The following is a 14339-nucleotide window of genomic DNA, read 5'->3' on the forward strand; positions in this document are numbered from 1 at the left end:
ATCTGCAAGTGATGACATATCCTAGTATTATGCCGTCACTTGCCGTGAACGGCACACCCCTTTTATATTCCATTGGATAGAATACACTCTGCCGTAAGCACCATTTGTATCGGATATGTGCTCCGGTATGATAGGGCATGGTTTGCCAGAATGTCGGCTCTAGTCCCCTGCAAAAAAAGTTTATAGGATCGTTAATGTGTCTTCGTGACATGGTCTTAAACCAGAATTCCACTATAAACAACATTTTAGTGTATAAATACAAATGTTACTCCTATCTGTGTATTACACTTTTCATATATTTGCGATTACCATCTTATAAACTCACATCTCCCATACCGCCCTGTTTCTAGGTCTGAATGTCCATTTGTGGATGCCGTAAGATGAACGTGTTCATGGTCATTACCCAATACCCCAAAACTATTAATCATAATAGTAGTAATGAATTAGGAAAAAAAGGTGACTTACAATTATCGAAATAAACTTAACACAACCATCATTTATTTGGTGCCATCTCCACGTATCTAGTTTGACCATATGTATGTTTCTTTTTGAGTCGCTGCAAATTTTAATGGTCTTCAGGACTTTGTGGGCTAGGAGTAAAATATTATTTTTTTTAATGTGAAATATCAGAGCTCTTTTTCTAAATAAAGAATATAAAAGTACCCTTTCTAATACACTGTATTCGTTGAATCCACAAAGAGACTGGATGACTTAGAGATGGTAAAAATGCAGATAGGTAATATAATACTGTCCCCTCCAAGACGTCTGAGAATAAGACATTGACTAGTTTTATATTCTCCACAACATTTTGTTTCGATCCTATGAACCCCCTTTTTTACACACTGTATTCCTCTTACACACCTCACTCATTGGCTTTTCGTAGATATCTTCTTGCCACTGTGTAGCATTTGCTTGGATTGCATCTCTCTGAAGGGCTTCCAAGACCCGTTTTGGAGTCACAAACCCATATTGGGCTTCTAGTAAAGCTAGGTCAATTTTTTCTGCCTTCAGCACGGATATAACTTCATCTCGAGCCTAGAGGAGGATAAAATGTAGATGTTTATGTTTGTGTAAAAATTCCTACTGCAAGTCTTCGTTCATTCATTGTGAATTCATGGCTAATAACAATTATATATTATAGTCTCTGTGGTTGTAAAGCAGCCATGGACTATAAATGGCCTCCAATTGTGGCTTAAAGTTGGTATAATAATATTTTTTTTATTTTTTTTTTTAAATAATTATTTCTTAATCTTGGTAAACTTTCTCAAAATGAGTTTGTGTATTCATATTGTTGTTCATGCCGGTGACTACTTCCTCTGTCCTACCATGCAGAACACGCTTGTAGAATTTTCCATGCAATTTACTTCTTGACTTTACCATAGGGGCCATATTTGGCTGAAATGTCTTACAGTTTGTAGTTACCAATCGTATGTAGCTATACGTTATATAGCAGAAAGATTGACTAGAAATGACTTGTTTGCCCTTGATCCAATAGCTATTAATACTTTTTGAAGTTATCAGACTAGGCTTGTGGTTTTCTATAACAAAATTAAAAATACTCTACATTCTATTCATTAGTCAGTTATTAGCCGCCTTTACCTGTGTTTTTGCAAATAATAGCACCGAACTACCTGAGCCCATGGTCAGAATATGGACGTCTACTTCAGCTCTAATGGAGTAGGCTTATGAATCTGCTACTGGGGAATGAAGTTAGATCGGCCGCCTGGCTCTTATACTGCATAGGTAGATCCTAAATCCCCTGCAACCATGGGAAATATCAATCAGGGGCATCTCTAAGATTTATTGTATCCAATAAGTCATCAGTATTTATGGATGTGCACTTAAATTACATGGGGAATAACTGCTCAGGTTTGGATGCTCATATTATTTAACAGGGTAAAGCACTTGGCTATAAATTAGAAAGATCTGAAAAAAGTTGAACGGGAAATGACGGTCACACTGTATAATAAAATAAGAAATTCACATCCCAAAGGGCAGAAGATCATTTAAACTGAACCTAATATTGTCCTCCTTGTCTGTGATGAGGAGAGGATATGCATACCATCAGCATGTAATAATGACAGCACTTTTAGATATGATTTATAAGATCAGCAGATGCTGGCAAGACAAACCCATATTTATAATCCAAATATATAGTCTGTTTATTGCGTGTAGTATGATATACGACTTACTTGTAGCTCTCCCTCCAGCACGCTAAGAAGGAACAGCAGGTCATCCCGAGAGAGGTCATCTGCCTTTCTGTTAGAGGCCTTTTGTTTCCGATCTGATTTCTGACTCCTTAGGATTGTATCCGTCTCAGAAATATAGTCTCGTTCCTTCTTACCCTTGTTCCTTTTAATAGTATCAGTATCCTCGTTGATACGCTGGTAGATGTTGTCTTCTCTACAGGTCATTGTCTTATTTGGACACTCAATGCTATTACTTTGCGGTCGCATATTTTGAAGGCTGCCAAAACATACAAACCGAGGGATTAGTTATTTTACAATTCAAATAACACGTGTAGCACCAACAAATTCCACAGCGCAGTAAATCTTCACATTAGGCCATGTCCCCAGTGGAGGCTCAAAATCTCGCACACAACTACAAATCTCATTCTATAGACAGTAACTTATGTACACTTGAGAGTCCATAAAATAGTAAGTCTACTAGATATTCTGCAGAATCCTGGTTGGATATTATTTGCATCACTCCAAAAACTTGGCAAGCATGACATTGCATTCATAGGAAAATATTGTACACGTAAGATGTTTTTCTGGTTATACAAAGTTCCACCAATAGAGGGGGATCTTTATATCTATGATTATCTTTATCAATCGGGTTCAGCCCATTAATGGGTATATTAAAGCGGTTGTCTCCTCACAGACTGCTCCTTTAAGAGTCGTCGGGTCGATCAGATGCAGTCATGGGTCTGGCTCGGTTGCCGTTGACTGCTCCGTTTCCCATCAATACACGCTACAGGGGATATGTAGTATTACAGGCAACCATTCATATGAATGGCTGTGCACGTATTACATAGATGTATTGCTGTTGCCAGAGTTGTTATTGGCTCTCTCTACTGGCTCGTAGAGGTGGTCCTGAGAACGGGAAACTCCTCGATGATGTCCACATACCCTAATAGGGGCATTGTCCAGATAAGACAAACCCTTTAATATCGTTGTCTTAAAATAGTCGTCGGATAGGCCTTTGTAATGTTAGTGCATATTAAGTTTAGAAGTTGGGAGTAGTGGGTTTATATATACTTTCACTTGTAAGGTACGATGGGGCAGATTTTTGAAAACTAGTGATAAGGTATTGGTTCTGACAACCCAGTCACAACTTGGATAAAGTATGCATATGACTTAAAGAGGCTCTGTCACCAGATTTTGCAACCCCTATCTGCTATTGCAGCAGATAGGCGCTGCAATGTAGATTACAGTAACGTTTTTATTTTTAAAAAACGAGCATTTTTGGCCAAGTTATGACCATTTTCGTATTTATGCAAATGAGGCTTGCAAAAGTACAACTGGGCGTGTTGAAAAGTAAAAGTCCAAGTGGGCGTGTATTATGTGCGTACATCGGGGCGTTTTTAATACTTTCACTAGCTGGGCGCTCTGATGAGAAGTATCATCCACTTCTCTTCAGAACGCCCAGCTTCTGGCAGTGCAGATCTGTGACGTCACTCACAGGTCCTGCATCGTGACGGCCACATCGGCAGCAGAGGCTACAGTTGATTCTGCAGCAGCATCAGCGTTTGCAGGTAAGTAGCTACATCGACTTACCTGCAAACGCGATGCTGCTGCAGAATCATCTGTAGCCTCTGGTGCCGACACGATGCAGGACCTGTGAGTGACGTCACAGATCTGCACTGCCAGAAGCTGGGCGTTGTGAAGAGAAGTGGCTGATACTTCTCATCAGAAAGCCCAGCTAGTAAAAGTAGTAAAAACGCCCCGATGTACGCACATAATACACGCCCAGTTGTACTTTTACTTTTCAACACGCCCAGTTGTACTTTTGCAAGCCTCATTTGCATAAATACGAAAATGGTCATAACTTGGCCAAAAATGCTCGTTTTTTAAAAATAAAAACGTTACTGTAATCTACATTGCAGCGCCGATCTGCTGCAATAGGAGATAGGGGCTGCAAAATCTGGTGACAGAGCCTCTTTAACTCTCCTCATCAGTTTCATTTCATTGTAAAATTGAAAATGTCTTCTACTGCCCTAAAGCTATCCACATGTTAAGATCACTGATGGTCTAGATTGTTGTCCGATCTGACCACATACTAGTTGGACTACTTGGACACATTTGAATGTTGAACGTCCAAATGCTACAGGGCCCCCAAAAATACCATCAGCTGAGGACAGCATCACTGGAAGGTAGCCCCACTGGAGGACAGCCCCACTGGAGGGTAGCCCCACTGGAGGACAGCCTCACTGGAGGGTAGCCCCACTGGAGGGTAGCATCAATGGAGGGTAGCATCACTGGAGGGCAGCATGTTGATCTGTGAAGCCACAGGCCACATGCACATGATGTGTATTACATGTGGATTTGCTGCACAGATTTTCCTGCGGCAAATCCGCAGCATAAAACAGTACCAGCAAAGTGAATGAGATTTCAAGTAATCTCATCTACACTTTGTGCAATTTTTCCGCACATAAATTGACCTGGGATGCATATTTTAAAATCTGCAGCATGTCAATTTTTCTTACGTTTCTGTCTCAGAATTGTATCTGACAAGTTTATAAAAAAAACGCATCAAATTCTGCAGCATAAAATCAGCAAAATGTAAAAAACACACCTAAAAAGCATCAAGAAACGCACCATTATGTGTGGATTTTACCTATGGAATTACCTGCCTTCATCTGCAGTTTTGATGCAGATTTTCTGCACCAAATTACGCAGCATGTGCATCTGTCCTTAGGGCGCAGTGACATGCGGCACATTTGGTTGAAGAAATATTTGCGACTGAAAATCTGTGGCATTCATCTGAATGGGGTTGTTTGTGCAGCATATGCATGGACTTCTGCAAGTTTTATTCAGATGAATGGAACCGATTTTCAGTCACAGAAATTTCTGCAATAAACTTTGCTGCAAATTAATCCACCCTGACCTTTTAGATGACTTTTATTCCCTCCTGACCATCTTTGTAATTCAGTGGGCCTCAATAATAGGACATTTTGTGACTAAATTTTCCATAATTGCCAGTTTGGATGAAAACACAATTCGGAAAGCTCTTCTTTATGTTACATGTAGAGATCATACAGTAGAGATGTATGTTGCATGCTACTCTATGAAATACTCCTTTGTAAGGCACGTGATCTAATGAGTGTCTGAATCCGGTATTATCTGCAAACCACTTTTATATTATTTTTGTAACCTTGTCTAGAATAACATAATCTTTTCGATGATGTCATTAGTTCACCTCAGGACTACTGTCATCGGTTTGCTCTCCACTCCCAAGCTCAGACTGCAATCTAACAACAGAGCATTTATAGAAGAATATTTTGTGTATGAATTAACAGCCGACCACAGACCAGCATGTCCTTAAAGTGGTCTGTTAAGACGGAGATCAAAACAATCCACTTCTGTGTGATGATGTGGAAGCGTGTCTTCGCGATGATCTCATGTCTGCCAAGTTCACCAAACACTATCCATGGCCGATTTTGCTGGAGTTTAAAAAGTGATGGATTTGACTTGTGGCTAAAATTCATCCAGCCCATTGTCTTAAGGATGTCTGGAGGATTTTTGTTCTCCTAAATTCTGCTGATATAAACTTGCCAACAGTTTACATTACTTTCTAGGCGTATTAGTCACAAAACTGTCTGGGGAAAATAAAAGAACGCTCTATAAATAATGATGTCCTAGTAAAGTGAATTTCATTTTTTAAACTTCAAATCATATCCAATATACCAGTGGTGCTTGAAAGTTTGTGAACCCGTCCGAATTTTCAATATTTCTGCAGAAGTCCTAAAAGTAGTTAAAGAGAACCAAATCAAATAAAGGAGTCAAAAATAGTAGAATTGGTCGTTGACTTATTGAGGAAAATGATCTAATATCACATCTGTGAGTGGCAAAAGTTTGTGAACCTTTACGTTGAGTATCTGGCGTGATTCCCTTGGGCAGCAATAACTGCATCTAAACGTTTCCCAGATATGTGATATTGGCTTAATATTTCTCAATCAATGACCAAGGTGAATATTTTTGACTCATTTGTTTCATTTGGTATTATTTATCTACTTCTAGGACTTGTGTGAAAATCTGATGTAGTTTTAGGTCAAATTTATGCAGAAATGTAGAAAATTCTAAAGGGTTCACAAACTTTCAAGCACCACTGTATACCAAACATGAATATGTAGGTCAACGTTTGATGAACCAACACAGAGATTTGAATAAGCTGCAATTTCATAATAAATTCTTATATATTTTGTTTTTTCAAATGGATGAATTTTAATGATAGATCCGGAAAACGTATAAGCCCTCTAGAAGGCACATGACTTCACATAAGCATGGGCATGACAACCAGGATAGCAGGCATAGCCGATACTATGGGCCCCATAGCTTCGGGACCCATCTCAGGCAGTGATACATTTAATGAAAAGGTGGGAACGACCGAAAGGAAATACCAAAACAATGATAAACTTTTCTTCTCCTATAGATACTTTGTGCTGAAGGTTGTCACAGTGAAGTGGGGCCACGTCCCAAGTTGTGCTCCATGGTTGCTATGTAAACCGGAAAGCAGCCTACCTTTGTTGCTTAAACAGTCTGTATTCTGCTAACGGATTTGCAGGACGGTGGCAGATAATTACCATGTGACAGCCCTAATCTATTTTCAGATTGAAACAAGTATATTGCGGAATTGCTGGTTGTGTAAATCTACTTCACTGCGCTATTGTTTCAGCCAAAACAACGGAAACCTTACGGAACGGAGGCAAACGGAAACAATCAGCAACGGAAGCGTTACCATTGAAATCAATGGTAATGCAAACGGAAGCTATGGTTTCCGATTGCCTTCCTGTTGATGGGTTCCCCTGGCGGAAAGGTCTGACGGAACTCATCAACGGAACCGAACGCTGATGTGAACCGGCCCTGAGATGGCGAGATGTAATGAAAGAATGGTTTGGATCTCTTGAGAGAAGGATGATGTGTGCCACGGTTTTATATTTTGTTTTTATCCCAGAGAACCCCTTTAGCATAGGAGCACAACAACAACAAAGAAACGGAGCGTGTCGGATCCGTCACATGATGGTCATTAAAGGTGCCCGTCCGTTGACTTTAATGGGTTCCGTCGTGCTTTCGCCATGGTGTCTGACGTTTTACCTGCCTTTGTATGGTATCTAATGAACCCTCCGCCGCAGTTGTGAGCAGAGTCTTACATGTTACTTTTTCACATAAGGTACAACAAGTGTTTAGCATCAGATCAGTCTAAAGATATTGAACTATTGCTGCCACTGTTCTCTAGTCTAGTGGGTTATTTTTAAGAGATTATTTGCAGAGAGGTTAATGTTTCTAGCGTGCGCGTCCAATTTTATAAAGCTACCATATAAGGTTACATTTTCTTTTTGAGCAGTATCGTTCCGTTTTTACAGGCTGCCTTGTTTATAATTATTTGTTGCTAAAGCCTGGCTTACAATAATTGTATTCTTCTGCCGGTGCATAATGCAGTGGTGACATCACTAACCGAAATAGCCGCACGGCTCTTATTAGGAACTCTTCCATTTTACAATGTGAGGTTTTTATGTAATGAGGAACGGTGACAAAAGGTAGCTTGTGTATGCTATTATTTCATGGGCGTTCAGATTACACAGGGTGTTGTCATTCTCGGAACTAATTTTATAAAGTATGTAATCATAATGGGACCTTAACAGATCCTTTGTAGAACTAACAAGATCTACGCTACAGTCAAGTCAAAGGTCACATTCCAGGCTATAGAGATAGGAGGCAACTTGTTGTACTTTATTGGGAATGATTCCCTTTGTATGTAAAATGTAGGGTTAAATTATGTGACCATGACTCCATCTCTATATAATGTTGTAAACATCCCTTTATAGGCGTGCATCTTCATGCCCTTCATGTTGCAATGCAGTTGTCGTGACAACAAGAAATACAAAGAATACATATAGTATATATGTAATCTTCGCTTTATGTTTGCTCATAGGTGGCGCCCAAAATGTAATAATTTTTGATGCGATCACTGCAGATTTATTTTTATTCTATAACATCAAGCAGTACAGAATTTAAAACATCATTTGTAATATATGTAGATAGATTGTATAGAACTGTGTTAAAACCGTCACATATAGATATATTTGTTGTCTATATTAACCAATCCGTGTTCAGCTAGACTTGTCCTGCTGGATTTATCGCATTCTTTCTGGTTTACCGTTTGCTTTTCCGGTATTGTTGTATTTGTACTGCCAGTCAGCTGCTGCCCAGTGGTCATCCTAATATTCGGTAGCTTCTAACAGGGATCGCTCAGGGTTACTAGGAGGTTCCTGATAGTGAGATCGCTCTGATCAGGTCGGCAGTCTCGCTGCTGGTAGGGCTCCTCCACTGTTAGGGTCGTTTTAGTGTTTGACCGGTGGGTAGCTTGCGGTTTGTCTGACGGCGATACCTTTTTGAGTTAAATGGTACCGTGACATCATGCATCATTTTATTAAACTGGTCTCATATGGGTCAAAGATGATAGTTCCCATCAAAACACAAAAAGGTTGTTCTCAAAAAAACTAGTACAGATGAAAAGTGAAGTAGTTGCCTATAGCAGCCAATCTGAGTTCAGCTATTATTTGTCAGCTGGATTCTGATTAGTTTCTGCGGTTCCCTAGTTTATATACTTGAGGACAACTTTGTTTCACAGCATTTTCCTGTGCTATTGTAGTTGTGATCATTTTTAAGTGAATGAACACCATTTTGTTTTATTGAAATATGTTTAAAGTTCTTTGCTGAGCAATGCCTTAATATATGCCGTATAAGCTCTGGGTGTTTTTTTTTTTTTTTTTTATATACAGACTGGCGTAACTAGGAAAGACTGGGCCCCATAGTAAACTTTTGACTGGTGCCCCCCCTCCCCTGGGTGTCACACAACCCCCCCCCTTGTAGATGGTGCCTTTTTTACAGCCCCCCTGTAGATAACGCCATACAGCCCCCCTGTAGATAGCGCCATACAGTCCCCCTGTAGATAGCGCCATACAGCCCCCCTGTAGATAGCGCCATACAGCCCCCCTGTAGATAGCGCCATACATCCCCCCTGTAGATAGCGCCATACAGCCCCCCTGTAGATAGCGCCATACATCCCCCCTGTAGATAGCACTATACAGCCCCCCCTGTAGATAACGCCATACATCCCCCCCTGTAGATAACGCCATACATCCCCCTGTAGATAACACCATACAGCCCCCTTTGTAGATATCTACAGGGGGGGCTGTATGGCGTTATCTACAGGGGGGGCTCTGTATGCCGTTCTCTACAGAGGGGGCTGTATGGCGTTCTCTACAGTGGGGGCTGTATGGCGTTGTCTACAGGGGGGGCTGTATGGCGTTGTCTTCAGGGGGGCTGTATGGCGTTGTCTACAGGGGGGCTGTATGGCGTTCCCTACAGGGGGGGGTCTGTATGGCGTTCCCTACAGGGGGGGGGGTCTGTATGGCGTTCCCTACAGGGGGGCTCTGTATGGCGTTCCCTACAGGGGGGGGGGTCTGTATGGCGTTCCCTACAGGGAGGCGGGGGTCTGTATGGCGTTCTCTACAGTGGGGGCTGTATGGCGTTCTCTACAGGGGCGGCTGTATGGCGTTCTCTACAGGGGCGGCTGTATGGCGTTATCTAACGCCATACAGCCCCCCCTGTAGAGAACGCCATACAGCCCCCACCTGTAGGAAACGCCATACAGACCCCCCCCCCTGTAGGGAACGCCATACAGCGTCCCCCCTCCCAAAAAATTCGACCTACAGTGTGTTCTACAAAAGACATGTATCCCCTCTCCACAGGATAGGGGATACATGTGTGATCGCTGGTAGCGATAGGGAGAACGGGGGACCGAAAGTCCCCCGAAGTTCTCCATGACTAACCTCTGACTTCCGGCGTCTGCGCAGCTCAATAAAAATGAAAGGAGCGCTGGTCACGCATGCGCACAAGCGCGACCGGCGCTCCATTCATTTCTACGGAGCTGCCGACACAGACCCCGGAAGTCCGAGGTTTGTGATGGAGAACTTCAGGGGACTTTCGGTCCCCCGTTCTCCCTATCAATGCCAGTGATCACACATGTATCCCCTATCCTGTGGATAGGGGATACATGTCTTTTGTTTAATGGCAGAGCGGGGAGATACCTCCCTGCTCTGCTGTAGTGTTCAGTGGCGTCCCGCTGTAGCAGCCATAGCGGCTGCTAGCGGAGCCTCCGGCCATGGTGGGGTCCCGTGCCGGCGGGCGAAACGGGCCCCCTCATGCCGCGGGCCCCGTAGCAGCTGCTACGGCGGTAGTTACGCCACTGTATACAGAACTTAAAATCAAGTGTGTATATATATATATATATATGAGGGAATTTATTAACTTTTTTTCCCGTGAGCAAAAAAGAAGCGACATGCCCTATCTTGAGGCATTTTCCGCCTCAAAAACCCCATTGAAATTAATGGGAGATGGAAAAAACGCTGCGAACGGCCGACGCGTTTTTTGATGCGTTTTATGTAAAAAAATAAACGCTCACGGATTTTTCCTTTGTCTGTTGAAGAAATAGGTAAAAAAAAAACACTGCAAAAAATGGCTGTAGTGCAAAACCACTACAATAAAACCGGAGCTGGTTTTTTTTTTCAGGCAGAATTTTCTCAGTGTGCACATACCCTAAGACTTCCATATGGAGAACATACTTTTTCATGCAGATCGGTTACAAACATCATTTTTTTTTCTGTGACATTAGTTTATATAGTTACAATGTAGCAGTAAAACTATTTCTACATGGCAACATTTGGTGGCTAATGAATCTTTGGAAAAACACAGGATTTGCCCCGCTTTTGGCACAATCTCACTATTTCCCAATGGGAAAGGGGGCTTTGTGATCATAGCAAAAAGTCCAGCCCTTTTGGAATTTTGGCGCCGGTCAGAAGATTGTCTTCAATCTAGGGAAACACTGAGGTTGCTCCATGGTATCCCGCAATCTTTTTGCAATTTTCGAGAAAACGGATGTTGCCGTGTAGCCCTAGCCTTAAATTTAAAAGCAGAACCATAAATGTCTATATCAATTTTACACTCCTTTCTATATGTATTCATAGTTTTATATTCTCTTCTATGAAGGACATTTCTACATAACATTTAACCCCTTAATATTTGACGTACATTTACATCGTAGCTGGGAAGGCAAAGTATGGAGCGGGTTCACGAGCTTAACCCGCTCCAAACTCAGTGGGTGTCGGCTGTATGTTACAGCCAATACCGCAGTGCTACGGCCGGGATCAGAGATCACACTGACACGGATCCTGGCCGTTTTACTATTTAGATGTCGTGGTGAAAAATAACTAAGCCGTTAAAAAGAGGGGGACACCTCCGCGTGATGTGATCGTGGGGTTTTGACGCTTGTCATGCTTTTTGGGACTAGAGGCCCCCCCATCTGCCATCTTTGTGCTTCTATTAAGTCCTGCCATACATAGGAGCCGGTAAATCATAGTGTCACGTGAACCACCAATAAAAACTACATCACATCCTGCAAAAAATTAGCGGTGTGACGGCTTGATCGACAGAAAAATTTAAAAGTTACGAGTCTCAGAATATGGCGACACAAAATAATTTTTTTTTAACGATTGTTTTTTCTTTGTAAAAGTAGTAAAACCTAAAAAACTATATTCATAATAAATTTGGTGCTGCTGTAATCGTATTGACCCGCAGAATAAAGCATGGTGAACACTATAAAAAGCAAACCAAAAACAATGGAAAAATTAATTTTTTATCGCATGCCACCCCACAAACATTTTTTTTCTCCCAGTATGTTATATGGTAAAATAAACGGCGCCGTAAAAACTACAACTCGTTTTGCAAAAAAATGAGCCCTCATACGGCTTTATCGACGGAAAATGTTATGGCTTTTGGAATGCGGGGAGGAAAAAACAAAAATGAAAAATGGCTGCAGAGGGAAAGGGTTAAGATGCACTCTATTATTAAAATAAAATAAGTCGCTTTTATTTAGCCAAAAGTTATGTAATATAAGCAAATAATAAATGCACATTGCTGCAATACAATATTACTATGTGTTAACATGATTTAGGCTTCCCTGTAGACAAGATATTCTAGTAAAATGTCAATAGCTTTTCCTTTAATTCAAACCTCGTATATCATCAAGCACAATATTCATATCCCTGAAATGACGATCCATTATTAATCTATTCTCTAGCCGGTGTGGAATCTCACAAAGACCCAACAAATTGCTTTGTCATACTGAGTTTTATGATGTGCAATGTGTAAACTGCAATACAGATCTCTGCACTTTTTTTCTAGTGAACTCCTAATGTATTACAAATATTATATTGGAAATGTTCCTTTTATAGGCAGAATCAGGCTGATAAAGCAGGGAAACCACAAGGAATCAGATCCAGGCTGTTTTATGTTAGCCTGTGTTGCTATTTTATAATTGTCATTCCCATAATCTAAGAAACGATTCCAATAATACTATAAGTGTAGTAAATGTAGAATATAAGTGAAGTGTATAACTTTAGTTCTCTAATACAGGGCCTATCTACAGACGGTGTGTGTGTGTGTGTGTGTGTGTGTGTGTGTGTGTGGCACTATTTACAGGGGGGCTGTGTGTGTGGCGCTATCAACGGGGGCTATGTGTGTGGCGCTATCTACGGCGGCTGTGTGTGTGGCGCCAACTACGGCGGCTTTGTGTGTGGCGCCAACTACGGCGGCTTTGTGTGTGGCGCCAACTACGGCGGCTTTGTGTGTGGCGCCAACTACGGCGGCTTTGTGTGTGGCGCCAACTACGGCGGCTTTGTGTGTGGCGCCATGTACGGGGGGGGCAGTGTGTAGCGCCCTGTACGGGGGGGCAGTGTGTGTCGCCTTGTACGGGGGGGCAGTGTGTGGCGCCATGTGCGGAGGGCAGTGTGGCACCATGTGCGGGGTACAGTGTGTGCCGCCATGTGCAATAGTGCATGACTCCTTCTGTTCCTAGTGTTTTTCATAATTATTTTGGAGTTTCTATTCTCACAAATGGAGGTCTATATCCGCACATGCTGGTGACCTAGCCCTTATAACCATTTTCCTGTTGAGACATATGTTTATAAGCATGTGCGGGGGGCAGTGTGTGGCGCCATGTGCGGGGGGCAGTGTGTGGCGCTAAATGGCTGTTACCCTTGCCATTGTCAGGAGGATGTGTCCCTACACAGTGTGATACAGTCAGCGATGGTTGGAGACTGTCAGTATGTAGGGACGCAGCCCTTTGACAAGGTTATTCGTAGCACTCATTTATCAATGCTCACGCAGAAAGGTGGGGTTGACTATAGACACGGCCTGGCAGCGGTGGAGTATGAAGGCCCAAGTTTGGGGAATAGCCCAGGGCCTATGGTTTACTTAATCCGACACTGTGGCCAAATAACACTGCTGAATAACTAATAAATTCCAAATCCACTATACAATAGGGAATGTAGCGGCATCCTGTGCAGTTGCCTTTCTAAAGGTTTAGGCGCCAACCATGAGATCCGGGCCAATTGCTCCTTCAGTAGAAAGAGGTGTTGTGAGGGTCGCACCCGAAGGCCTGCTCGGAGTGTCTTTCCTGCATACACCTGTTTTAAATACATCTACTGTTCTTTCTGTCACAAACGGTTAATAAATGTGTGCATGACAATCTATAGGTGAACAGGCTCATTCTTCCATGAGATTATCTCTCTTCCCATATTGATGTGTGCTACTAGAACTGGCAACTGGGTGCTAACAGTGAGATATTCTAAAGCTGACATCCATGAGCTAACCAGGCCGCAAGACAGAGCGGGCATTGTCTGCAGAGCTTCTGTTAACATCGTTTGGGACTTGTGACCGTCAGACGTGTTGGTTATATGCTGTCATGCCAGGAATAAACAACTAGAAAGAGTTATGCAAGAATAACATTGCCTACAGTTCACATTTCCTCTAGGGAGCAATAGAACTGTTTTTGTTACCTTAACGTGTGTTTAGTTTGCTAAACATGTTGGAGAACCGGCTTGTTGGGTTATCATAAGTCAGACTGGTGGTGGTCCTTCACCGGAGATTTGTATTTCTCTGCACCATTTCACTCTATCCATCTATCACACACTATATGATATGTTATAGATCTGTCTTATATAGTGTTAAAGTAAACTAGGAATGAGCATAATAATATAGGACTGGAGCCAGGCT

General features: G+C 42.1%; 2 protein-coding genes across 3 annotated transcripts in view; one reads left to right on the forward strand and one right to left on the reverse strand.

Annotated features, from left to right (window-relative positions):
* Positions 1-14339, forward strand: part of CMSS1 (cms1 ribosomal small subunit homolog) — a 338049-nt gene that overhangs the window by 146225 nt on the left and 177485 nt on the right. The window lies entirely within an intron of this gene.
* Positions 1-14339, reverse strand: part of FILIP1L (filamin A interacting protein 1 like) — a 250010-nt gene that overhangs the window by 123528 nt on the left and 112143 nt on the right. The window contains exons 2-3 of the mRNA XM_075854439.1: positions 2193-2466; positions 862-1035 (exon numbers count right to left, since the gene is read on the reverse strand). Of these exons, the coding sequence (XP_075710554.1) occupies positions 862-1035; positions 2193-2456 (438 nt within the window). The 5' untranslated portion in view covers positions 2457-2466. The remainder of the gene's footprint in view (positions 1-861; positions 1036-2192; positions 2467-14339) is intronic.

Source organism: Rhinoderma darwinii, chromosome 2 (assembly GCF_050947455.1).
Source record: "Rhinoderma darwinii isolate aRhiDar2 chromosome 2, aRhiDar2.hap1, whole genome shotgun sequence".
NCBI classification, from domain to species: domain Eukaryota; kingdom Metazoa; phylum Chordata; class Amphibia; order Anura; family Rhinodermatidae; genus Rhinoderma; species Rhinoderma darwinii.